The sequence below is a fragment of the Doryrhamphus excisus genome, chromosome 4 (assembly GCF_030265055.1).
Source record: "Doryrhamphus excisus isolate RoL2022-K1 chromosome 4, RoL_Dexc_1.0, whole genome shotgun sequence".
NCBI classification, from domain to species: domain Eukaryota; kingdom Metazoa; phylum Chordata; class Actinopteri; order Syngnathiformes; family Syngnathidae; genus Doryrhamphus; species Doryrhamphus excisus.
Genome location: NC_080469.1, coordinates 18,362,475 through 18,389,738, shown reverse-complemented (window position 1 = coordinate 18,389,738; position 27,264 = coordinate 18,362,475). Strand labels below are relative to the sequence as shown.

Below are 27,264 nucleotides of genomic sequence, written 5' to 3'. Positions count from 1 at the left end.
TGTATTTATCCATATAGCAATCTGACATGTTGAAACACCATCCCCCTCCCCCATTTGCTAGTATGTACGGAATGCAATGAGTTGTGTTATCATTTATTATATTAGTCATCTTAAAGTATAGGTGCCTGTGAGTCGAAAGGTGAAAATAAAAATAAGGATATAACGCCCCCTCCTATTTAACCCCCTTTTTATCCCTGCAATGCCAAGTATTTCATCTTTCTATCGCTTTCCTTATTGGGATGCATGTCATATTTCAACACAATTCTCAATTCACAAAAAGACAATTCTGTTGGTAGGTCATATATTCCATTGACAATCAAAGCAAATAACACTTTATGTTGGCCGTTTTTTTAATAGACATTTTGATATTTATTGAATGAAAACTTATACTCTGGGGTTCATGTAGCATTAGCACTAGCATCAGTGCTAACGTTTTTAGCATGTATGCTACAGTGAATTAGCTTTGCTAGCATTAGCTCCCTTGTCGTGTTGCTTTCTACACAATTCTGTGCAATTAGGTTTACAAAAAAGATCATGTTTGTTGTTAAGACACACAGTCACACTTTATTTTCACAATCAAAGTAGCTACTAGCTTATTTTAGTTGTTGGTCATGTTTTTTTTTTATTTACATTTAGATGCTTTTCTAACTTCCTAGCAGTCATGAATGCATGGGGATGATGTAGCCTTTGCTCAGGCATAAGTGCTAAAATCAAAATCGTCAAAATGTCCGACACTGAAGGGGTTGTCTTTTGGAAAATGGCTGACATTGAATGAGATAAATAGCGTAATAATAATAAATAAACTGATTAAAGACAAGTGAATAAATTACAGTGTAGACTTAGTGTTACAGGTCCCAGGATGGCACCACAATGACAAAATACAACAATCTGTAAGGACAGATATGGATGGACAGCAGTGAGGACACAAAGCAGCAACTTCTTCGTCCAGTTCAATAACTACATACAACGAGCTTGCCTGTGAGACAAGGCTGAGAGCCATCTGAACCCAAAATGGCTGCGACACGGTACATTTGGTTGGATGCTACTAATAAACTTACTCTATTTCGAAAGCGCTTCACAATATGATATGTTTGAATTACTTCCCTTCACCTATTATGAGTTTACAGAGATTGTATTTGTTACTTTTAACAACAACTGACCTGTAAGGACATATGGATGGACAGCAGTGAGGACATGGAGCAGGAACTTCTTCGTCCACATTGCGTCTGAGCGTTGGCGGAAGTCCACGCCCCAATGCAATCCTGGCACAACAGCTCCCGAGACAAAGGTTCCGCCACCCCCACTGTCTAATATTATTAGTTTTACATTTTCTACCGTATAAAGTCATCAAAAATATATGATATATGTGTATATTTGCTTTTTGGGTGTATGACACAGGCGATAACTTCATAATGGTAAAATGACTGAAATCTGGATAAATGATATCAGACACGATGTAAATATACCTTGTAAATAATAGAAATATAGACACTAAACCCTTTCCAATCATTGTAGTTCATCTGGGTGTGTTTTAACTAAGAATGTGCCTGCAGTCACTTCCAATGCCAAAGCGATTCACTCAGTCTTCAGCCTGCGGAGAACTTTGGGCTAGAAGCTGACGTATAAACATCCCCTTTGTCAGTCCAGCTTAGCCTCATCGCATGGCTCAAGCCTGCCTGCCTGGCTGGCTGCATGCACTATAACAACAACAACAACAACTTCTTCCTTCTGTCAGTGTGACACAACAGACTCAGCTGTATGCAGCAGTAACATCGAGGGTAATCATTACTGCAATCGCTCCTCCCGCCAGTTATTAATGATAGCCACCAACAGAAGTAGAACTATAAATAACCCATGAAGCCAGGCAGCAATACAGTGTTGTACAGCTTTATTATGAATTTCCTACAGGACTGTTTTCAACCAGTATATAAAACATACAGAAAAGCAATGAAAATCACTTACTTGTGTGTAAAACATTCCCAGGCAACACCAGGAGCAGGGTCATACTCATAAAGCCTCATTTCTCTAACTTTCTCAAAACTATACAGCAAAAAAATGACTTAATAGCACAACACGAGACAACAATATGCTCAAGACTAATTAGGATACAAGGGCAGGTAAAGAGACCATCACAGGGCGGGGCCAGCCAACAAGGCCAGGTGAAACTAATGCAGTCATTCCTCGTTTATCGCGGTGAATTGGCTTCAGACTCGACAACTGAACTTCCGCAAAGTAAGATTCAATATTAATAAACTGAATATTTCCATAGTTAGAGCATAGAAAACCTGTTTATGACTTTCTAAAAAAGGTTTGTAGCATCATTAGAGCCCCAGAGACATTAAATAGCACCCCTATAGTCACCTTTGACTGTAAAGTAATCATCATCACAACATAATAACTCACTGTTAGCATTGGGAAAGTTTGTTGTTGTTTTAGTATCTCGTACATAATGCGGGTCAATCGCATGGCATTAAAAAAAATTGGCATCACCCTATCCTATTATTCATTCAGTCATTTTCTACCGCTTTTCCTCAAGAGGGTCGGGGTGCTGGAGCCTATCCCAGCTCTTGGAGCGAGAGGCGGGGTACACCCTGGACTGGTGGCCAGCCAATCACAGGGCACATATAGACAAACAACCATTCACACTCACATTCATACCTATGGACAATTTGGAGTCGCCAATTAACCTAGCATGTTTTAGGAATGTGGGAGGAAACCGGAGTCCCCGGAGAAAACCCACGCATGCACGGGGATAACATGCAAACTCCACACAGAGATGGCCGAGGGTGGAATTGAACCCTGGTCTCCTCGCTGTGAGGTCTGCGTGCTAACCACTCCCTATCCTATTAGTCTAACACTAATCTGCCATACACTGCCACTGACAGTACTGCTAGCTTTGTTTACACCACACTGTGTACTGCAGGCCACGGGACCTCGGAAGTGACACAAGAGATGGCTGCTGCTTAACAACCGGTATTTAGCGAGCAAATCGGTTAGCTTCTAATTTGTTTATTTTAAACCCAAGGAGAGATTTGAAACTGAGTGAGGACGAGGGACAAAGAAGCCAAAGATGTACCACTGCCACACTAAATGGGAGGATATTTTTTTTTTCACTATGTCATGTCGGACTTTATCCACTTTTTTTTTACTGTCACTGTATAACATAACAAGGCGTGGCATCTACAGGCTGCTATGATATGCTGTGATGCATTAACCAGAGTGTGACTATTCAAGGACACCCATCTGCTGCAGGTTAAAACCTCACACAACGTCAATAATAGAGTCTATTTCTATCCGACTTTAGTGTCCATTACTGGCAAAACACTCTGACCTGGAGGCAATCCTCAAACAACATGAATAATTCCCGCTCTTTTCTCATGTGTGCTACCTCCTGTTTGGCGTGGGTATCTCCACGATTTATTGCTGAACTCGGCAGCGCACCCAAATGAACAGCTCATCTGAAGGGGATGACTCAAAATCCAAATCCATGTTTGGAAAGGAGATGTTACATAAGCTGTAGAGGTGTTCTAAAGGACATTCTGGAGACAAACGGAGAGGTAGAGCATCTAAGAAGATGGCCTCCGACTCTTCTCTTTACATTCTGGCTAAAAAAAAAAATACTTTTGGTCAGTGTTGACTTGTTTCCATGGTTACAGCCAGAGAGCACATAAGGATTGCCAGGACTCTCTAATGAGTTTCCTAGTAGGTTTCATCACACAGTTTGGATAGAAGTGGGTGTTTCTCAATGCCGGGGACGTCGGGGTCATCTTTGCTGTGTGTCCGTCTATCTCCCTGAGCCTATTTCCCTTGTTCTAATTTGAAGATAACACAGTTGCTTTGATTTGGAGCAGAATGAGATAGGAGCGTCATTATGTTCCATTAAGCTTTCATCCATGCCCTCAGAGTTTATAGAAATATTTATAAAAAATGTGCCAAGGTCATGGGTACGCTTTGAGGGAATTAAGAAAAATGAGGTTGTGTATGGGTGTGACGCAGTAGTTATTGTCGTATTTTTCTGAATATAAAACAGATTTTTTGTCCTTGCAAAATGCACTTTATTATTAAATAAATAAATACTGCAGGTTTTTTTTGTACACAATAAGTTATGACTGGACATTTTCTACCAGGATGCTCCTGCTCACTCTCCCCTCTTATCATGAAAGAGAAGAAATCACAGTTTTTAAAAGGTAGTGTGATATTACAAACCTCCCACACTCACACATATTTATATCTTTTTCTAAAAACAGTTGAACCCTGGCCCATTCACACACACACACACACATCACCACATGGTGTTTGTGCATGGCGGCTTACACTGTACATAATTTACAATACTGACACAGTCTCGCCCCCCCCCCACATCGTCCCATAAGCTGGTGCCAGCCCAGCTTTCATCTTTCCACAAACATCCTCTCTTTATCGTACCAACATCCCCGGTCCAACAGTTGTCTCTCCTCCAGCATCTTCCCTTCTTCACCCACAATCTGTCCTTTCTTCTCCCGAACAGTCACAGCAATGCTACATGACTTAGCACACAGGCTTCCCTCATCCCCGCCAAAAATTCCACTCGCACAGATCCATGATAGATAGTTTAGAGAGATAGATAGTGTCCTTAGCTGCAACGCTGCAGCAGCATGTTGAGGGAGTAGACCATACGCTCGCGCAGGTCTGCAGGGCAGCCGGACGCCAGCAAGGAGCTGACCTTGAAGGTTTTGGACACACGATCCTCGTTGATGTAGGTCAGCATGTACTCGTCCCTCTGGCAGCACAGGATGATCTTTGTGTGGTCGTGGTAAAAGTTGACCTTTTGGGTGATAAGAAAAAGACAATAAGGGCTTGCTTTTTTGTGTCAAATAAAATCATCATAAAATCAATTAAAATTATTATTTTTTTATTTGGGATTCTAAAAAGCACCAGAAGTTTTAAAAAGTCATTTCTGATCCAGACTGGACATTCGACAGACTTCAAGTGCGATATTTCCTAATTCTGCGCTTTCCTGAATGCACCACATCATGGAAAAAGAAATGTGTTTTCCTGAATGCCCAGCCTATAGAGTATTATATGAGGATGCCGATTGGGATACATTGTGGTCGTCTACAGCCCCGCTTCCTCCTCCCTTCCGGTTGTTTATTGCTTATCTGAGCATGCACAGCAACCATCTGTTTTCCCCGGCGTGTTTACCTGGAAAGTGCCGTTGTTAAAGAGCATCATGAGGGCGCGGTCCGACTTGAGCCACTGCAGCAAATAGAGCCTTGGCATGTGTGCATCATCCGTCAGTGTGCCCAGGTCCCCGCCCTGAGAACACAACAGCGCATTAGCCTCCGACATGCTGCGACACGGTGTCCATCTATGGAGGGGTGGAGTGGGGAAGGAAAGCACGAAGGAGGAAACTAACATCCATCAGGTTTTCCTCCATGTAGTGGGAGAAGTATTTGAGCACAGTCACTTGGCCCACGAAGTGTTCCGGAACCTCGCAGGTGGGGAAGACAGAGCGCTGGCCCAACTCTGCGTAATAGTGGATGGTCCTGATGATGAAGGGCAGAAAATGGCTTATTGTAAACTCAAGTAGGTTGGCACTGGCAGCATTTACATAGCAAAGCATGCTGGAACAAGCAATGCCAAAAAGCGAGAGTGAGTGAGTGAGCGAGAGAGAGACAGGCACTTACTTTCTGTCTGGCAGGAGGCTCATGTGAGTGCCACTGTTGAAGAGGACGCCCACGGTGTGATCGGACAACTGGTATCCAAAGCCGTACTTGTTGGAGTAGTCCACCCACTTGGTCACCCACTGCAGGCTGCAGCTGTTTGCACCCTGTGGAATGTTGTCGGCTGAAGGGAGGAACACAAGAAGAGGATTGGGACTCGTATCTTGACTCCTGCACCGACACATTGACTAATAATGTAAACACACGTATCTTGTTGTTCGAATGAGACAAGAAAAGGTCACATCCATACACAAACATCCTGACCGTAGCATTTTATTCATGTGTATAAATTTGTATGCAAATGACATATTTATACATAAATTTATGCTAGAGAATGACTCGGGCTGATACCATACCGAGGAGCCAGATATTTGGAGCGCTGGTGGAGGTAATGAACTCACCTTTAGGCATGTTCTCCAGGCATCCCCTCAACACGCTGGCAACAGTGTCGGCAACGCTCCCTGTGGTGTTGTATTCCAGACCTTTAGGAAGGAGACGTAAGGTGTTTAGCATCATGACACGATGAAGGAAGTGCCTAAAAGGACTTCCTGCATCATGGTGTACCACGTGGCCCAGGTGTACCCAATGAAGTGTCCAGTGTATGGGTGCTGTTTAAACTCACACTCGCTACTGCTGCTGCAGCTCCCCAGACTCCCCCTGACGATCAGATGGATGGGATCCCGCGTTGTCGCTGTCGTCGGGGACCAGCTCTCTGTTGCCAAGGTGACAGGGCTTTGGGCAGATGGCGGAAGAAGACTTCCATTCTGAGGTGGGAAGGAGTGACGTACAGAAGGGTTTGAAACGTGCAATGGCGGAGCATTCATCTCCTCCCACTGTGACTCAGCAGCCATCCATCGACGCAAATTGGTCGAAAATAACCATCTTTTGAACATTTGATTGCATGGTTACGCGGTGACTCTCCTCGCTCGTGAGTGTGTGTGAGGCTATTTATTATTTAAGGGCCGTATGAAAATTCCACCTGCATGGTTTGAACAATTAGAGAAACTCTTCTATTCTTGAACCGTTATCAAACAAAACATCTTAGCAACTCATCATGCAGAAGTCATTGTGGAACAATCCTAAACCTTTGAGGATATCTGTATAGCATTTTGACCACAACCCATAGGGGGCGCCAGAAATGTCATTTAACACCATAGGGCAGGGGTGGGCAAACTACGGCCTGGGGGCCACATCCGGCCCGCCAAGTGTTAGAATACACTTCCGTTCTTTCCAAAGTATTTCATTTAAACTTAATGGGGTGACAGGGCCTTCTCCATTGCTGCCCCCACCCTACTGGAACTCTTTGCCCCATTCGCTGCGTGTTTACCCTGACCTTCCCAGTTTCAAAAAACAACTAAAAACCCACCTCTTTAAATCTGTTTTTAATGTCTAACTTTTTATACTGGCGGCACAGGGTCGTGTGGTTAGCGCGCAGACCTCACAGCTAGGAGACCAGGGTTCAATTCCACCCTCTCGATCACCGTGCAGCCCTTATACTATAACATCATCCATAATAATTCAGTCGTACCTCGGTTATGTTTTTACTCTGCTGCTGCTGGCTGATGACAGTTCTCTCCAGGTCGTGTTGCAGTTTGTAGATCTCCTCTTCCTCTTTGGTTAATTTATCTGTCAAATGCAACGTGCAAATCAGTGCAGTGAAGTGCAACACTAAACTCGACAGAAATCTCAATGTGGCGGCGTATAAAGGCTCAGGAAGTAAATCCTCCTTACTCAGAGTCTCATAGTATTTGACTTTATCCCGCCTTCCTCCAAAGAGTGCCGCAGCTGCTTTCTTGAAGAAGCTCTTAGCAGGACTCGACACGTGGAAGTCCGGTGCTGAGTGACAACAGCTCGCCGGCAAACGCTCTGGACTGAAGCCCTTGGCAGGGACACAAAGTGCGTCAGCACCCCGCGGCTGGTGGGGGAGCGGGAGGTGAGTGCTCTGCTCCCACACATGACATTTACCTGCGTGAAGAAGTCATGTCTCAAGATGTGGTCCAGGTTGGGTCTCTCCTCTGGGATCTTGGCGAGCAGGCTGGCGATCAACTGCTTGGCCTGCAGCGAGAGCGAGGAAGGTAGCGAGTAGCGAGCCTCCCGAATGCACCGGTACGTCTCTTTCAGGTTGGTGGTTTCGAACGGCGGTTTGCCTAAGAGCATTGTGTACCTGAGTAGGATTAAAAATAAAAACAAACAAAAAAAAAACAGTTAACATGCTGGTAGATGACCACCATGTATCCCACCAGACATACAACCCTAATATTTCATACTTTCTGATGCCATACAGTTCAAGTATTAATGTAACTTATGCTGTCCGAATACTATCAGGGCTCTACATTAAAAACCGAAATGACTTGCCCATGGGGAATCCTTAAGGTGAGAACTACTTGCCCGAACTTGCCCCATGTAAAATGAAAAGACTGCCATAATGATATGTAATTTTTTGTGGCATCACATGAGAATCTCAAATAAAGATGAAATGAGAGTACTACCATACTACCTTACACATGGTAGTCGTAGTAAGCAGTGATATTTATAAGTTGTGCACCACAATGAAACATTATTGAATAGACACATTTGTGTACTAGTAAAGTGTTTTTAATCCAGAAAAAAGCTCAATGGTCAAACAATAATTTGTGAAGCAAAGGTGAGAAAAATCCACAGAGAAATGGAAGCGCTAGATTTTGTAGCTTGTGCAAAATCAGCACTTGGTATTGGATCTAATGGGTGGTGTTTCATTGTGACCACTTCAAATTGTCACAGCAATGTGATTCACTCACCTGTGCCATCATTTGATTTGCTGCCGCTAATAAAATACTTATTTAGGAGGCACTGGTTCATCACTTTTTGCTGTTTCCTTCAGATTTAGACGACGTTGGCAGCGCCGCCATGACGGATGTTTTCGTAGTCAAACGATCGCTGATTGGTTGATCGCGAACAACGGGTGTGGGTAAAACGCGGACTGTGGATTACGGCCCGCGGTCTGAATAAACAATTCTGATTGGTCCATTTCAAGATTTGCAAGGATTGGTTTGCAAATTACCACCGGAATTACGCAGTCCGTGTTTTACCAACACCCAACAAGAACCGCTTTTAAAAAAACTCTTGGCAGTATGGCATGCCAAAGTGCACTTGCCCGACGGGAATATCACTGATTGGATTTACTTGCCCGAATTTTGTTTTAACTTGCCCCGGGCCATCGGTACAACGTTATTGTCGAGCCCTGACTATTAATCATAAAACAATAACGTTACATAATTTTTGATGCACATTTGTTATAGGCCGAATTTTGACTGCAATATGAGAAATCTCGAGAACGTCAGTTAACCACACATCTCTTATGGCCCTGCCGTGATCCCATAGCCTGCACGTCAGTATTGCGCAATGTAGTGTAAACAAAGAATAATAAGAGTATAATAGTGACTATTAGGGGTGTTAATTCACGTTTGCAGGGCTCTAATAATGATCAAAAATATATTGAATTCCACTTCGCGGATATTGTGTGAAAAGTACTGCGCTACCTAGTGGTGAACTTTTTAACATGAATAGAGCACTGGAGACAAGAAATAACACCCCTATAGTCACCTTTTTACTCGTATTACCTAATACAGTTGACATTCATTCATTAATTTTCTATCGCATATCCTCACGAGGGTCGCGGGGGTGCTGTAGCCTATCCCAGCTGTCTTCGAGAGTCGCCAATTAACCTAGCATGTTTTTGGAATGTGGGAGGAAACCGGTATACCCGGAGAAAACCCACGCATGCATGGGGAGAACATGCAAACTCCACACAGAGATGGCTGTGTGGTGGGATTGAACTTGGGTCTCCTTGCTGTGAGGTCTGCGCGCTAACCACTCGCAGCCTAAAGTAGATATAAGCAATAATAAGACATATGTCACCGTTAGCATTGGGTAAATTCCTTTTAGTTGTACCAAACAGGCGTGGCATTTGTCACTTTTTTGTGCACCAGTACTTGAGATCTCAACATGGGCCAAAATTGGTGTTGTTTTCTTGAATTTTAAGAAAGTTATGACATTTTGCCCACACTTAAAGAATCCATTGAGCAGACCTTAATGGAACCTGACTGTTATGGACGCTCTTTACCGGAATGTTTAGTTCTGTCAATCGTTCACCGCGGAAGGACAAATTTAGGAGGAAGTCCACTCACATTACACAGCCGAGAGCCCAGATGTCTGATTCGCAGCCATGACCCTGCTTGTTCAGCACCTCGGGGGAAAGATAGTTGGGAGTCCCACAGATCGTCTTCCTCCTGTTCCCTGCCGGCTCCAGTTTGGCAGCCAAACCAAAGTCACCGACCTTCAGCTCCATTGACTCACTTACAAAAAAATTACCTGAGGGGGATGGGAAGAAAAGAAAGAATTTGAGCATCAAAGCATAAATGCTGCACAAACTTAAGTCTAATTTTCTCGGTAATTGGGCTTACCGAGTTTCAGGTCCCTGTGCAAGATCTCCTGCTCGTGCAGGTACTTTAGTCCTGAGACTATCTGCCGTAGGTAGTAGCGGACCTCTGGCTCTGTGAGCACCTTGCGAGCCTTCAAGATGTGTGCTAAGGACTGCAAAAGTATACAATAAAATTAATCATATGAAACACATGCCCCCTGATAAAAAAAATGGCTTTAAAGTTGTGCATGTTGCTTACTTTTCTGCTGCAGTACTCCAGCAGGATGTAGATGTTCTCCTTGTCCTCAAAATGTTGATAAAAGTGCACTATGTGCTTGTGATGCAGTGCTCTGTGCAGCTCGATTTCTCTGTCAATCTGAACATAAAAGGAAATAGTTCAATATTTCATTGATTAACTACGATTAGGTAGATTTTTTTTTAATGAAGGGGTTAACCTTCTCCCGTTGGTGAGGTTTGGAGACTCGGGCATGAGGGATGATTTTAGCTGCATAAACTTTGCTGGTGGAGAGGTCAGTCATCTCATAGCATTTGGCAAAGCCTCCCTGCAAAAAAAAAAGGTGTTATTGATGTTTGAGTTCATGTATAAAACGTGTTGCGTGTGTTTAGCTACCTTTCCCAGAACTTTGCCCCGGCAGTAGCACTTGCCGGTGGCCGGATCCGTGATAATCCGGGACATCTCCGAGGGTGCACCGCGCTCCTCCGCTCTCTTCCGCCGAGGCTCGCAGGACCTCGGCGTCGACTCGCCCATGCTGCCGCTCTTTGTCTGCTGGAGCCCCGGAACCCTCTGTACGTCCATATGTTTGTTTGTGTTTGTGGGCTACCGCTCACAACTAATGCGGCTCTGAAGAGACAGTGTTAATTATATAGTGTGGCGGGCGTCTGGGTCACGCCCTCATATGACGTCAGCGTCTGAATGCACGTGCTTTGCCATTAAAATGCATAGATATGATCAATGGCCATCCGAGAGCACTTGGCTGTCTCTATAAAAAACAACACACCAAAATGACATTTTAATATTTGTTGTTCATCTGGTGTATTTCTTGGTCCACAAGCATCTCATCTGATGGAATAGTCTTGACAACTACTCACTTCCGTCGTTTTGCAGCTGTTTTGGAGCGCCCTCGGGTGGTGACTTAAAGGTAGTGTATCCCAGACTCAAACCAGTTTTCCAACCTTTAGCACATCACTGAACATCAATATAACAAGAGTATACACACTGATTCATTTAGTACCTTCTAGCATAAAGGGGAATGGTATTTCATTATTGTGCCTGTCACTATAGGCCACTGGCATAAATAAATATACAGTGGTGTAAAAAACTAATTTGAATATTAGTCAACACAACTGAACACAAAACGCAGTTCTTAGATGAAACCCTAGTTTTACCCTACTGATGATGTGTCGTTGCAACAGTAATTGCAACGCCTCTGCGTTGGGATTTTTACAGCATGAGCATAATTGCAGTTGTCGCTGCCACCCTTGGCAGCAACAACTGCAATCAAGTGTTTGCGATAACTTGCAATGAGTCTCTTACTGCACTGTGGAGGAATTTTGGTCCACTCACCTTTGCAGAATTGTTGTCATTCAGCCACATTGGAGGTTTTCTAGCATGAAGCGTCTTTTTAAGGTCATGCCACAGCATCATGATAGGATTCAGATCAGGACTTCGACTAGGCCACTCCAAAGTATTCATTGTGTTTGGATCATCACCCTGCTGCAGAACCTACGTTGGTTTCAGTTTGAGGTCACCAACAAATGGCTGGACATTCACCTTAAGGATTCATCAAAATTCATTGTTTCACAGCAACTCTTCCAGGTCCTGAAGCAGCAGATCAGCCCCAGGCCATCACACTACCTCCACTATATTTTACTGTTGGCATGATGTTCTTTTTCTGAATAGTGGCATTTTACTCGAGATGAAATGGGACACACACTTTCCAAGAAATTCAAAAACAAGCTGCAATGTTCTTTTTGTTCAGTTTTTTTAAACTTGTATGCAACATATTGGCGATATATCCACCTGGATTTAAACATAATAGATTGGGCTACCTTTGAAATACAGATGAGGAGACTCATTAACAACATTGGAAAAAAAGTAATAATCAGTATGAGATAATACTGTACAATGTGTCAGGTTATGTGGTTCTTTAAGTATAATTTTGATAAACAAGTCATACATATTTGTATGCAAATTAGTATTTAATTTTAAACAAATAGTATTGTATTTGTAAAGAACACAACAACGCTCAGAACAACACAGAGGGTAAGTCTGCAAATTTCTGTATTAAAGTGCATGTGTGAAATGAGTTGTCTTATAAGAAGTCCTTTGTATAGGTATTAGAGCAAATGTTATGTTGCTCGTGCAGGACATTCAGCGATACTGCAAAGACTCAATCTGGAGTGCAGTCAGTCTTCATTCCTACCGTATTTAGAGACTGTCCCCTATTTTTTTCATCCATGACACTGGATGCTTCCCTCAGTCCTGACTTCAGCACACTTCTGATGTAGTATGCCCACGTCTGGTCGAGATCGGTGTACTGTTGAGGCCAGTTGGGGAACGGAAAACGACAAGCGACGACAAGTGCATCGTCGGGAAGCTCTTTCAGCAGCTTGTCACCGAGCGCTTCCATCTGTCGAGCAATCAGACCAGGCCACATAAAGCAAATGGACTAACATGATGGAAAAGAGAATGCTTTGAAGACTCACCGCTCCTGGAGCAAGAAAAGCAGTTACATTGTTGTATTCTGAAAGATCAGTCTGTGTAAGAAAGTAATAGGTTAAATGTTGAAAAAACCCCACAACATTTTAATTTGTGTTCTTACCTTCCAGAAGTCTTTTTAAACAAAAGTTGTCTGGCTTGAAGGAACACCTGTCCATCGGGCTTTTGTCCAGGCATATGCCAGTAGAATGGAGAACCCGGTGCACTTGAAGCCAGCAGATGAGGCGGCAAACACCCAAGAGGTCAAATAAAACATGAGGTGAAACATTCTTACAGCATGAGCATCTGGGGGCTATTGCGCCTGGCAGTGTGGTGATTGGGATGCAGTTTAATGACAATGAGTTTGGACCCCCCTGCTTTAGCTGTAGTAGCTTACTCACCAGTCTTCCATCTCCTGACCCCAGATCTGCAAGGCAACCTGTGCGGCCCTCAAGCAGCTTCATAATGTTCAGCGTCTGATCTCTACTGGAGGGCAAATAGGGAACCTGAAGCACAGTACACAGAGATACATTTTTATTATACAATTAGAACTTACACTCTGGTACAAGGGTGGTATGTGTAAAATGTACATATATGGGAGGTGGCGTGATTAAATACATAATTGCATTAAACCACAACATACCACACACATAAGGACAATCACATCCAGATCAGTGAGATTTCTTGCTCTGACAGTGAAAATAAAAGCTGCATTATGTCCAAAAAAAAAAGCATCAGAAATCACAATTATAGACTTACCACTTTCTTCTTCCCTCACATTTGTTGCTACATCGGAGCACACTTGGCTCCAAAATAAGCAAATCATTGTTAATGTGCAAGTTAACATTAATCCACCATTCCAATAATGTTTGATTGGATAAGCAATGTAAGCAGACAGGTTAAAATAATACAAAAAACTGGAACACCTTCAGGCCTGAAGGGACTTTGCGGAAACCGGGCATGGTGAAGAGGTTCCAGACTGCATATAACGCTGTGAGCAGAGCGCCTGTGCAGGCCGATAACACTGGATGAGGTCTACTTGAGGGGAGGACCTTCTCATAGTCCTGCAGGATCTCTTCAATAGAGTCCTCCATTGACAATGCTACAAATGTGAAAAGAAAACCTGGTTACTAGTGTCTCACAAAAGCAATCATTTTACTATGTATTCTCAAAGAACAATATTATACAAGTGAAACTTGCATATACAGTTGAATAGTCAGTATACAGTGCCAGTGCTGACTCAGACTGTAGGCAATCTTGCAACTCACTTGGGTCACCAGCTATTAAATAGTGTTGTTTTTTAAAGTATATTTTGGTCTCAGGGAAAGAACCCCCCCCCCCCCCCCCAAAAAAATAAAACTTTTAAAGAGAAGTGGCTCTATTATGGGACTGGAGCAAAAAGCTTTTCTACTCCTGTCCTCCTATTCTCACTACTCAGTTGATATGCAGCACATTTGAAGAGAACGGAGATGACGTAGTTATCTACACAGTTACACTTGCTGAATACATATTGGGTATTTTTTGGTATTAAATTGTCTACAAGTTAGAAATAGTCTTAATTAGGGACCTGTTTTGAGTGTGATAAGATGACTAGTTAGCTATGTTGGCTCGCTAGCTCGCACCAAGATATATCAACAGAAAGGAAGTATGTATCTATGTCACAAAAGGTATGTCATGAATGGCAAAGTGAATAAATCTACCATCCTGAGAATATTGCTATACTGCTTATATAATCACGCCTGTTCTTCAGATGGCAAACAAATCACACTCAGCATAATAATAACCAGCTTTTGTATGACTTTACTAATGCAGCATTAATAAGAAACCCCTTATGATATTCACCTCTTTCATTATTACTGCTTGGGGGGCGGGGATGCGAGTGACGTAAAAGGAGACACCATTATACTGTACTTGCGTCGTCAAATAAAAGCAAATAAACAATTCTGCCTACCAGCTGAGAGGAAAATGGACTTGTATGGGAAGGTAGGGCACAATATGCAACACTGCCATTGCGGCTGTTTGCTATTTTCGTCTCGCTGTATTAGCGATATTTATGACTCGTTATGTACAAGTTTTTTTATTGTTATTTTTTTATTACGTATCTATAGTAAAAAAAACAGCTGTGGGCAGAAGTAACCCGTTGCATGCTTTGCAATGTTGACAACGTTCTCCGTTAACTACAGATAGCTCTTCCGGATTTTAACGTCACGAAAACTACAAATCCCATTGTGCTTGAATGACGTTCACGAGCCACATCAGGGGAGGTGGGAGGTGGCTGGAACAGCTCCTCGGTGCTGAAATCGCTTCAACACAGGCAACGAGCGACGCGGAGGGGGGGGGAACGAAAAAAAATCATAAAAAAGGGGACCATAATATATCTGGCACGGCCGGAAATCGAAACAAAGACTTCGAGACAGGTTTGTTTTTCATCATAACCCAACTGTACTGTTAGCTTCATCTATGAATGGTTGCTAATTCGTTTAATTTATTAAATGACCTCGCCATCATATTGCTAGCATTAGCCGCCACGTTCCCCTAACCCCCCATTTCCTACCATTCATTATGATCCATACAATATAGCATGTGTATATGGCAGCTGTTCTATGATGTGCCCTTGCAAAAATGTGCATGTGTATGCAGGAAGTGTTAAATGGATTATATATATATATATATATTCTATAAAAATGAAGCTCAGTTATGCATATGTTTGGCACAAACCTACCATTCATTATGAGCCATACAATATAGCATGTGTATATGGCAGCTGTTCTATGATGTGCCCTTGCAAAAATGTGCATGTGTATGCAGGAAGTGTTAAATGGATAATATATTATTATTATATATAAATATATATATATATATATTCTATAAAATGAAGCTTAGTTATGCATATGTTTGGCACAAATCAGAGTAGTGGGGGTTTTGTCTGCATGGCTCACCTTGGAGCAAGATGACTGTGTGTCCTCTCCTGACTGGCTGACATAGAAATGAGCATGTTAGATGTAGAGATGGAAGGTTACAGTATTTACATCAGACACTAAGTAGTGACTGTGTATGCACAGGGGCAGAGGATGCAGTGCCCCATCTGAACCAGCAGATGCTTCCTCTTTCACTCTCATTGTATATTTTAATACACAGTAGTGATTTATTCACAAAATCAGCATTGGCCATTGTCATGCTGCTCTTGGAGTAATAAAAATAATGACTAGCATGAAATAAGCTGGCCAGTTTAGTCATAAAATAAACTGGCAAAGTGGAGAAAGACCTTATTTTGTGAAAAATAAAATGTAGTATTACAAGAAAAAAAATGCATCATCTTACAAAAAACATCAGAATATTATAAGCAATGTGTCATTCTCTTAGAACAAAGTCATGTTATGCAAATCAAATTCAAATGTCATAAAAATCACAATTTACAAGAATAATAGAAAATAGTTGTAAAGCGATAGAAAGAATTTAAGTCATATTTTCTGGCAAGGTCGTATTAAAAGGGGACCTACTATGCTTTTTCCACTTTGCTGACCTATAAATGTAGTTAGAATGATATATTCAGGCTTTAAATGATGCCAAAGTTTCAGACCTCAATGAGGTTTGCGCATTTGGAAGTGAGCCCTGAAAGAAGTTTGGGGCTTCTTTATGGGCGTGGCTGTCGGCGCGATACACTCTCTGCCCAGGCAGAAGTTATCGGAGCAAAAACTGCACCAGCGGTACTTCTGACAAAGTGTGTGTGACAATGAGTGCTGCTCCTCCTATTCTCTGAGTTCATACACGGTAAGTCAGGGGTTTCCAGAAGCTCATGAGCTGCCAATAGATCCTAAACACTTTTCAATTAGCTCTCCAAAGACTTTATTCATTTATTATCAACTACTCTACCCACTATATTAGAAAGTGGGGTTTGTTCGTGGTAGGAGTAGTAGTAGGAGGCACTTTGGGCAGGTGAACAATCACAGTGGAGTGGGTGTACCCAGAGGCGGGCTGTGGGTGGAATAAATGAAAACAGATGGTTTGGGCGGGAAGCACAATTTTAAGGTAATACAGCTGGAATAGGTGCAGATTCTGGAAGATCTAGAAAGTTTTCTGTGCAGGTTATTGTATGTAGCTGCTCTATAGGAGTCCACAACTCAAAAAGGGCAAAAAATGAGCATAATAGGTCCCCTTTAAGAAAAACAAACTGTAACCTAATATTATTAAAAGAATGAAGTTGTGATGTTATATACGATAAAAAAGTCAAGACTATTACCAGAATAAAGATCATTTTTACCATATAAAAGATGTGCTGTTATGAAACTAAGAGACAGTCAGAAATTTGACTTTTTAAAAAAGTATTACCAGAATATGTTCCTGTCCTTCATTAGGAAGGGCATTCAGTGTACAAACTAAGCCAAAACCTCTTTTGTGTGGGAAAAAAAGGCCATGCGTTTACTGAGTGAATATCCAAAAATGAGTGACGTGACCAGGAAAAAGAATCAAATAAAGCCGACATTGCTGTACTGAAAGCTGTCGTCCCATCCCAGCCTTTACATGAGGTGTCTTTAAAGAGGTCACTTTTTTAATGTCGCTGCAGATGGCTGCCACTCAGGATGCAAAAGGGAAAGGGGAGGGCGGCGACCAAAACTTTGACTACATGTTCAAGCTGCTGATCATCGGCAACAGCAGCGTGGGCAAGACGTCCTTCCTCTTCCGCTACGCTGACGACGCCTTCACCTCGGCCTTCGTCAGCACCGTGGGCATCGACTTCAAAGTGAAAACGGTGTATAAAAACGACAAGAGGATCAAGTTGCAGATATGGGTACGAAATGTTCCTGTCAGCTTTGGATTTATCCTGCACATTGATTTTAATCAACACAAGTGGGCACTTTAAAGGGGACCTCGAACCCCCTTGTTTCTCATCTCTACTGTCTGTCTGTCCTTATCTTCATCCATTAATTAGCAACATTTAAGGTGCTGTGAGAGGTCAAGGCTTTGTGTGCTTAAAAACAACACTATCAGGGTGGGACGCATCTGCTCTATTGTCAATTAAAAAAAAAAAGAACGTCCTAAGGGCGATCCTGTATTTTGTCTTTGTGCTTTGAAAGTGCAGAGACAGATGGAAGTGTGAACATTTCTGACAGGAGACTAGTAAGTCAGCTTGGCGCCCAGTGGGGAAGAACACACACGCAACACCTTCACAGGAATGTGTGTGTCTATGTGTGTAAGTGAAGATCATCTGAAGCTTTATTAATTAGGAGCTGCAGTGTAGCCGTATAATACTTACAATACTCCCTGCAGAGATGGTGCTCGCTTGTCATACTGTAGGTAGACCCAGACATTCACCTCTAGAAGGACTGTAAAGTGGAACTCAACACCACAGCGACCGACCAGTCACGTTATGTGTGTTTAATATACAGAGCTGAGTTCTGCAGTTAAGTGGTTGGTTAAGGCTGCTGAATGATGTCATCAATGCTCTATTAATACACAGAGATATTCATCACTGAGTGCGGCCTGATCTGAGGAGGATTTCATCCAAAAACAACCCATATTGGAATGGAATCCGTTCCAGTGTCAAACTGTCATTTTAACATTAACATATTTGCCACTCGTGCTTACTCTCCCTTTGATTACTAGTGAAAGCACATAAGCTAATAAGCCTTTCACACCGCCTGCAAGAGTCGCCTCTGTTGCTATTTTTTATAAATGGTGGGGGGACAAAGGCGATCGGGCAATTTTCCATCACAGCCATAACAGGGGCGGAAGGGTGCCTGTGTAAAAGACAATATCAGATAGGAGCGTGAAGTTTGACATCCGAGACTCACTACGTTGTTGAAAGCAATTGTCATATTCTATACACCAGGCCACCAATGCGGGATACGGTGTTGCTGTGTGAAAGCACACACAGTTCCAGCAATTGAATAGAACTCCCCCCGTCACAGTTACAATGAAAACATCCCGCCTTGTTGATTTCTACGTAAAAAGCGCACGTGAATAAACGCTGGCTCTTCTGTCATAGGTCCAACTCAGCAATCTTGCAGGAATCCCTGTGTGAAAGGGGCTAATGTTAGCAGCCAAGACCCACTGCTGGAACATGCCAACTGACTTCTCTCATCGAGTTTTGAGCCTAAAAGCTAAAATGTGGAGTCAGGATCCAGCCTCCGCCCACCACATCTCCACTCTGGTGTCAGCTGTTTAGATTGATTAGTTTCCTGCGAGCCGCACGCGTCCAGCTTTTCATTGAGCTCCAATTTGCACGACTCAGCAGCTTTTATTTCCAGTCATGCTCTGTCTTTTTAAATGGCAACAAAAGGAAATCAGAGTAGTGCACTCAGCTATCGTCTAAATAACCCAAGGGAAAAAATAGGTCTGGTACCATCTTGTATAATCTTGCAAGAGTCAAAGGCAGGACTATAATGAAGCATTATTGTCCAGGCACACAATGTGGCTTTTAAGTGCCTTTTTTGTGTCATTGCAAGCGGTTCAAAGGTCACCGTTGTGTGTGTGTGTGTGTGTGTGTGTGTATTTAACTGCGAGTGCCATCGCTGCAGAGGGAAGGTCAGAGCAGTCCTCTAGCTGTCTGTCGTCGTTTCTGATGCAGAGCAAGGCACTGTGGCAAACCATGAGCTTGGGCTTGTGTGGAACCAGCGCCAAGTGGAGCAGCCAGAAGTCCTTCATCATGATTCACAGACACCCGCAAAACCCACTTTGCTGTGGGTGGAACAACTACGCAGCAGAAAAAAAAATGGGAGGCATGTTGTTCATTATGTAACTATGCAAACAGGATGTAAACAAACACACGAGCCCACAAGTCCTCCTTCATGATCAGGCACATTACTAGAGTAGTCACTTTCATTGCCTATGAGCAGATACTTCATATACTGTATGTACTTTATCATCATAAACTCAACTCTTAATGTTCGCAGCTGACATGGTTGAGCTCGAAAAGAAAGAATGAGTCACTGTTCTGAGTGCAGAGTGATTGAGGTAATTAGCAGAATGATGTCTGCATCGTGAATACAATAGAAGGATGTGATTAACTGTGTGCAAGGCACTTATATGGTTTACGCTCCTTTGCAATCAGTTTTACATGAGCGTGACATGAACAGAGCATATACTATGTGTGTTTGTGTGTAGGACACAGCAGGCCAAGAGCGATACAGGACCATTACCACGGCATACTACCGCGGCGCCATGGGCTTCATCCTCATGTATGACATCACCAACGAGGAGTCCTTTGGCGCTGTGCAAGACTGGTGAGTCGTGCTTCTATGTATTTTTCACTGGACATTATCTCATAAGCTGCCTTTACTTCAGGTCACATGTCTGATGCAGTCACATGCAAGCCCAAATAATATGTGTCACACATATTATTCAATCCCAAATGGGCCACACCTAACCATCTTTAGTAATCAGGTTTGCAGGTTGTTATTGTCGCTCTAGAAACACCACAAAAATATTACACCCAGAAACTTCATAGCTGATACAGCCTTTGGACCTTTGACCTAGATGCTTACTGGACTGACAATTACCATTAAGGCTGATGTCTACTTGCTGCTCATCCCTGTACTAGCAGCATGTGACACAAGCTTGCTTGTCACGGCAAAAAGATCTGCTGCATGTGACGGAAACAGGCGTACAGTTGAAGCCTGGCGTTGCGTACTTACAGGACCACATACAATACGTCTGGGCTGGGGGGAGGAGGAAGAAGGAACACAACACCTGAGGGGGAAAAAACTCAACCAAAAATAAACTAATCAAAGATGAGACACAGCTCAACGGAATACAAAGGCAGGTTTAAAAACGTGGGCCTGATGAGTATCGGAACCCCCTCACCACCCTCAAAAGTGCGTAGTGACAGTAACGGATTTGGCACTACAATGTCGAAATGTGCGCCCTCAGCAGCTACAGGAAGTACATGGTGTACACAGTGTACCTACTGAAGTGTGCTGATGGAGGTATTCCACTGGAGACACAGGAATAGTGAAAGAGATCCGAAACAGTCAAGACGCATGCTGCATTCAAGATTGTTGGGAAGTAGGAAACATTATACTTGAAGCTTGCGGAGCCCCACCAAAAAGCACTGCGCAACATGGCTGACAAAACAGAGTACTCATTTATCACAGTTGTTTTTTTTTTCCCCACCAGCCTTGAATGCAGCACAATAAACACAAGTCTAAAACTGAAGGTGAATCCATCAACTAGTACTAATACAACTAGTACCCCCCCTCTCCTACAAAACTAGGTTAAATGTTCAGTTGTCCATTCATTTGTTATTTGTAATTGTAAAACTGTAATTATTGTCTATAAAAAGCGTTGTGTGACCTTTTTTGGGTGTGTGGAACAGATTAGATGGATTTACGTACATCATTGTCTTTGGGATTTGCTTTGGTTGGAGTCTGTTTAGGTTTGTACTCTCACAGTACTTTCCTGTAGTAAGTCTACAGCTTGAGTTTTATTTCTATGGTAGTACGTATTGTCTGTGTATTGTCTATGTTACAATCATTACCTGAAGAAATACAATCCTCCCTCATGCACCAACAGATGTTTTCTGTACATACTTTACTACCTCTTATTTAGATTCCGCTTCCTCCCTCCCTTTCTGCCATTGTAGCCCGTGACGTGGAGCAGAAAAGAAAAAAGGAATTGCCATGGCAACCATTCCTTCCTCAGCTGCTCTTGAATTAAACCGTGTGACGTCTCCATATCCTGTCTGTGACACACACACACACACACACACACACATCCATTACATTTAGAGCATCATTTCATACACACGGTTTTCTATTCAAGTCATCCACATCTTTTAAGCACAGGGGACGGACGGCAACATCACATTTGTCACTCAGACGCGTCACGCCTCGCCGTTGCTCTCACTCCGGGTTTTTGGGCGGCGCTGTGTTTGCTGGCCTACTTTTAGTCAAGGCTGCAGCAGCACTCACCACAGAAGAGATTTGCTCCTTAAGCTCTCTCTGTAAATGCACCCTCAGTGAGTCACAGTGACTTTTCTGCAAAGACCGAGACACTGTTTAGACGGAGGACATGATAATATTATTATAATAGGAGTCATTTGGGGTCACTTTACTGCACTTGTGATGCCATAACACATTCAGCTCTTAGCATGAGCATGGACAAAATGGGATGAAAAGTGCTGTCGTCGTGACCACAAGAAAAACAGCCCACAAATGAGCCCGCATGTTCAGCCCAGAACAGCTCTTGACCCACTTTCCTGTCGCTACCCACACAGCTAAAATTGATGCAATCGCGGCCCATGACCTCGGCCAAATGGCGGACCACTTTCCCATCCTGTCCATCTCTCATGTTCACCATGACTCCCAAGAGGTTCCACGCAATGCACTGACCCACAAAGCAACTTGTCCAACTGTGTCGTGTTGTCGTTTGCAGGTCAACCCAGATAAAAACATACTCGTGGGATAACGCGCAAGTGGTGCTGGCCGGGAATAAGTGCGATATGGATGAGGAGCGGGTGGTGTCTGTGGATAGTGGGAGGCTGCTGGCGGAGCAGTTGGGTAAGTGTGAGAGAAACCAGATTGATGTGCAACCTAAAATTGCAATGTCCCTTTTTGCAACAAATTGCAACAAAATCCCTGTAAACTTCTGCTTTCCTTAACAGGAGTATGCGTCCATGTATTTAGGAAGTTTGGCTCCAAAGTTCTCACATGGGGCTTGAACTTGAAGAGTTGCATTGCAGTAACTGTTAGCAATCCCAAAAGAGAGCATGCAAATATGCCCCCTGGTGGCTGTAAGCAGCATATTGTATAGATGTCATACAGATATGACAGGAGAGAAATCTGATTGGATGTCACAGTCTAACACTGTGCGTGGGCTTCACTCCAACAAACACAACTGTATATATATATTATTTCTAAATGCATGCACAACACTACAGCAACAGAACCAATGTTATAATATCCAGCATTAATTCCACTGAGGAGTTGACTGTACACAACCGATATGTTGACCACTCCTGATACTTAAAATGCAGCTCCTACTATCTTACGGAGTTCATAAAAAAAAAACTACATCAAGAGGTTGCCTATAGCCACGCCTGTTAATGCCACTTTTTTTTAGCTGAAGCTAATGAGAGACCATAGTGGTTATTTACTTTTAAACTTCACACACCTGACAACTACAGGAGACTGTGGTTAATGACCACTTTAATTGGACTATTTAAGGTATCTTGGGGAAAAACTGCAATATTTTGTACCCCAGAAGGTTTTGTAATAAGAAAGGTAATAGTTCATAGAAATAAGAATAACAATGATGAGCAAAAGTGGACTCTTTATGCTTTGAGGATTTGAGGACTCCTATGAGCAGCTACACAAAATGACCCGCACGGAAAGCTTTCTAGATTATCCAAACTCTGCGCCTCTTCCTTTCAGGGCTCACTTACAAACACACATGCCTCATTATCTGACGTGTTGGCATCGTTTAACATGGGAATACAAAATTGTAACAACATTTATAGGTCAGAAAAGAGGAAAAGCAAGCAAACAAGGACTATAATGTTGCACAAAATGTCAAAGCATATCCTAGCAATCCTTCAGATTCCATGCAAAAATGCCCTCAGTAGTGGCTGTGACATCAAAGCATTCTTCTAATAACATTATTCTGCTCAATGAAGCACATGCGCGGAAACAGGAGTTCAGAACATTCAGAGTCCATGATGTATTGAAAGCGATATTATCCGCTGCCTGTGAATGTTGTCATTCATCCAGGCCATTGTATTCCCAGCGCACTCTCTGCATTTACATCAAAATGGTTTAGACCAGGGGTGCTCATTAAGTCGATCGCGATCTACCGGTCGATCGCGGAGGTGGTACTGGTCGATCGCTGGTCGATCGCTGGTCGATCGCGGCGTGACATTAAAAAAATATCATCCTCGCATCAATGCCGTCACTTGATTGATATACAGGGCAGCCATTCAGATGACAACTGAATGTTGCCCTTCGGGCGACCAATCAAATCAAACAATGTCTCGAAGTGCAGCAGAACTTACAATGTCAGCCTATCATCCATCCCCGTTACTTGATTGACATACAGGACAACCAGTCAGATGACAACTGAATTTTGACCTTTAGGTCACCGCTCATGCGTAAACAGCGATGCAAAGTGCTAAGCTAGTCGGCGAATTGCGAGATTTTAAGCCCTCGCTAAAGTTTATGGTCACTAAAATGAGTGAAGGAGCTGGACCAAGTAAAAAGGCAAAAACATATCACTTCCATACGGAATGGGAGGTGGACTTTTTTTTCACAATGTCTTTTTCGAAGTGCGTTTGCCTCATATGCCATTCTACCATCGCAGAAGGGAAATGTGGAGTAATGTGGAGGTAATTCAGGGCTCTACGTTAAAAACAAAAATGACTTGCCCATGGGGAATCCTTAAGGTGAGAACTACTTGCCCGAACTTGCCCCATGTAAAATGAAAAGACTGCCATAATGATATCATATATCAATATATGCTGATAATTCATCAGATAATAGTACTGATGCATTGTATTTGGAGGAATGTCTGAAAATTTGTGGAGATAGATGTTAACATGGCAAGCCATGCTACCTTACACATGGTAGTCATAGTAAGCAGTGATATTTATAAGTTGTGCACCACAATGAAACATTTGACACATTTGTGTACTAGTAAAGTGTTTTTAATCCAGAAAAAAATGCTCAATGGTCAAACAATAATTTGTGAAGCAAAGGTGAGAAAAATACACAGAGAAATGAAACCGCTAGATTTTGCAGCTTGTGCAAAATCAGCACTTGGTATTGGATCTAATGGGTGGTGTTTCATTGTGACCACTTCAAATTGTCACAGCAACGTGATTCACTCACCTTTGCCATCATTTGATTTGCTGCCGCTAATAAAATACTTGTTTTGCAAATTTCAAGATTTGCAAGGATTGGTTTGCAAATTACCACCGGAATTACACAGTCCGTGTTTTACCAACACCCAACAAGAACCGCTTTAAAAAAAACTCTTGGCAGTACGGCATGCTAAAGTGCACTTGCCCGACGGGAATATTAATGATTGGATTTACTTGCCCGAATTTTGTTTTAACATCGGTACAACGTTATTGTCGAGCCCTGTAATTACAAAAAATGTTAATTGTTAATTATGTGTGTTTTGCAATATTGGCTCATTTGGTTATGTAAGGTACATCAACATACATTGTACGTACAAATAATCCTCAATACATTTGAAAATAAATAGATGTTTTGCATTTTTGTACTGGGTAGATCATTTTGACTCGGTCATTTTAAAAGTAGCTTGCATACTGAAAAAGTGTGAGCACCCCTGGTTTAGACACACATTGTAATTTCAGCCTGCGTTCTTTCTCTTCCTTTGCACAGGTTTCGAGTTCTTTGAGACCAGTGCCAAGGACAACATCAATGTCAAGCAGACTTTCGAGCGTCTGGTTGACCTCATTTGTGACAAGATGTCCGACAGCTTGGACGGCGACCCGACCGCCACCACGGGAGCGCCCACCGCCAAACTGACAGACAGTGCTCCGCCCCTCCAGCAGCCCGCCTGCAACTGTTAGTGCCCCTGCCTTTTTTTTTAAATTCCTCTTGTCATCTTGTCCCCCCTAATCTGTTTAGTGGTAGAGTTACTAAACACTGTCGTATTAGCGCCTTACCTTTAACACCTTCTAACATGAGCAAATAAGTCGTGACAGGATATACTCATATTAGAGACGCAGTCAAAAACCGCCATGTTTGTAGTCTATAGTCATCGGTAACTAATCATAGTGATAATTTTGTGTACCTCTTCATTTCCAATCTTGTAAGGCTGACAAATATGTGAATATAGGCGCTCAAGGAGGCTGTGTGTGACTGAGAAAGAACAAAACTGTACGATGAGGAATCACCTACCTTGGATTTTTTTTTTTTTAAAGTGGCCTTTTAGCATTTCCAACATGGCCTCTGTCCTGTGTGTCGCTGTCCAAAAGAGGCCCTTTACATGATCTTAGCATGCTGCTAAAAAAGCCAATCCAGTGTGTTGTTTATGTTCCTAAATGCAGCCATGGTAACCTGACCATGCTGTATTCCAGACTGCTGGGTAGTAGGAAACACAATACTTCCGGGTTCCGGTTCAACAACAAAGATGGCGACTAGTTGTTCTCATGACCAGTGTATTAAAGTATAAAAACCTCACACAGAGCTACTGCGCTATATTTGTAATTCTTAACTGGCTTATTGTCAAACAAATAAATACATACATACACATGTATGTTGGATATATACGCTGACATTTCGCATTCACAATGGGCGCCGCCATCACAGTGTGACGTCATGAGCGTAGCCATAGCGACTTTGAACGAAATTTTCCGACTTCCCAGTTGTCTTAAACATAGCATTAACAACACATAAACGAGTCAGAATTGTCTAATAGAAATGACACAGACACAGCAAAATAAGATACACACCTGTGGTGGAGGAATCGACAGCCATAGTTTCCTTCCGGAGTGAGCATGCTCATTGTTCATAGAGCAAGCGCTCCCTCTAGTGGGTGCGTTCAGCACTGCAAGTGAACTCTCGTGTCCAAATTGTACTGTAGTTTATTTTAAATATCCAGAAAAGGCCTTTTGTTCTATAGAACACTTGCAATCAATTAAATAATTGTGCCAAAAGAAGACAAAAAATATATAGTCCCTTAGCATTGTTGTTTGTTGCATAGTTTATCATAGCTGCAGGAAATTGCATGAAGTATGTTTAAATTCTGGTATAAATATATGTGTATATATAAATATATAATATTAACACTATGTAACAGATTTAAAAGCATGCTCACAGCACTTGCTGTGACATGCAATGGGCCAATAAGTGCAATATTTTATGAATTCAAACCCTGTAAATAGTCTCTCCAGTTTGATGAATGCATTGTGTGTGTGTGCGATTGTGGGGGAATACGAGGAGTAGTGAGTTGTTTGTGTACACCTTTTTTTTTTAAGAAAAAAAAGATGTCTTCCCTGCCACGTGTCGATTGTGTTCTCGATGTTGTTGTGAAGAAGTCGGAAAGAGAAAGTAGCTCAGATTAATAATAAGCCACACAATTAAAGGGATCAACTAGACTTTGTGCATGTGCGTGTGTGTGTGTGATATTAGCATTTGATGCCAATAGCCATGTGTCAATCTCAAGTGAAAATAAAGTGGAATAATGAAATAAATAGGGCCAAGTGTCATTTTCGAGCATGGGGATTTTATTATTGACACAGAGGAAATGTTTGTCAACGTAATGTTTTTTTTTTGACATTGTAGGAAATAAAACTAATTCAATCATTTGGCTTTTGTGTTTATTTGCATCAGAAAGCCTAACTGTACCTTTTGACCTTTAACATCTCCAGCTCGTGCCTTGTACGCCACCTAGTGTTGGAGGTTGCACATTGCACTTCTTGCTTTGTGGTTGGAGTTTGCAGACTGGTGAAACCATGAACTGGTGTCAATCAAAATTAGGGT

General features: G+C 42.5%; 3 protein-coding genes across 3 annotated transcripts; 1 reads left to right on the top strand and 2 right to left on the bottom strand.

Moving 5' to 3' along the window:
- Window positions 1-295: 295 nt before the first annotated feature.
- plk2b (polo-like kinase 2b (Drosophila)) lies at window positions 296-10,977 on the bottom strand. Its single transcript, XM_058071578.1, has 14 exons — window positions 10,733-10,977; window positions 10,557-10,664; window positions 10,361-10,477; window positions 10,145-10,274; window positions 9,869-10,052; window positions 7,668-7,866; window positions 7,434-7,581; window positions 7,231-7,328; window positions 6,325-6,466; window positions 6,104-6,184; window positions 5,667-5,826; window positions 5,396-5,525; window positions 5,182-5,295; window positions 296-4,804 (listed from the first exon to the last, which is right to left on the bottom strand). Exons 1-14 carry the CDS (start codon window positions 10,916-10,918, stop codon window positions 4,613-4,615), a joined length of 1,989 nt encoding a protein of 662 aa, XP_057927561.1. The 5' UTR covers window positions 10,919-10,977; the 3' UTR covers window positions 296-4,612.
- A 1,280-nt stretch (window positions 10,978-12,257) lies between these two features.
- On the bottom strand, window positions 12,258-14,976 carry si:dkey-190g11.3 (uncharacterized protein LOC567059 homolog). The gene is given in 6 exon segments (XM_058071373.1): window positions 12,258-12,752; window positions 12,829-12,879; window positions 12,945-13,046; window positions 13,222-13,326; window positions 13,747-13,922; window positions 14,663-14,976. Coding segments are annotated over 5 exon segments (666 nt in total). The 5' UTR covers window positions 13,915-13,922; window positions 14,663-14,976; the 3' UTR covers window positions 12,258-12,512.
- Window positions 14,977-15,095: 119 nt separating this feature from the next.
- rab3c (RAB3C, member RAS oncogene family) lies at window positions 15,096-27,092 on the top strand. The gene is made up of 5 exons (XM_058071374.1): window positions 15,096-15,237; window positions 17,385-17,609; window positions 19,925-20,043; window positions 22,193-22,317; window positions 25,159-27,092. Exons 2-5 carry the CDS (start codon window positions 17,385-17,387, stop codon window positions 25,347-25,349), a joined length of 660 nt encoding a protein of 219 aa, XP_057927357.1. The 5' UTR covers window positions 15,096-15,237; the 3' UTR covers window positions 25,350-27,092.
- Window positions 27,093-27,264: the final 172 nt, after the last annotated feature.

Excerpts from the sequence above, each read along its gene's own strand:
- plk2b (XM_058071578.1), bottom strand. The coding sequence starts at position 10,918 with ATGGACGTACAGAGGGTTCCGGGGCTCCAGCAGACAAAGAGCGGCAGC. Across the intron at positions 10,053-10,144 it reads GCACAGGGACCTGAAACTCG|GTAATTTTTTTGTAAGTGAG; the intron begins GTAAGCCCAATT and ends CATCCCCCTCAG. Across the intron at positions 7,329-7,433 it reads CAAATACTATGAGACTCTGA|ATAAATTAACCAAAGAGGAA; the intron begins GTAAGGAGGATT and ends TGCATTTGACAG.
- rab3c (XM_058071374.1), top strand. The coding sequence starts at position 17,385 with ATGGCTGCCACTCAGGATGCAAAAGGGAAAGGGGAGGGCGGCGACCAA. Across the intron at positions 17,610-19,924 it reads GGATCAAGTTGCAGATATGG|GACACAGCAGGCCAAGAGCG; the intron begins GTACGAAATGTT and ends GTTTGTGTGTAG. Across the intron at positions 20,044-22,192 it reads TTTGGCGCTGTGCAAGACTG|GTCAACCCAGATAAAAACAT; the intron begins GTGAGTCGTGCT and ends TGTCGTTTGCAG.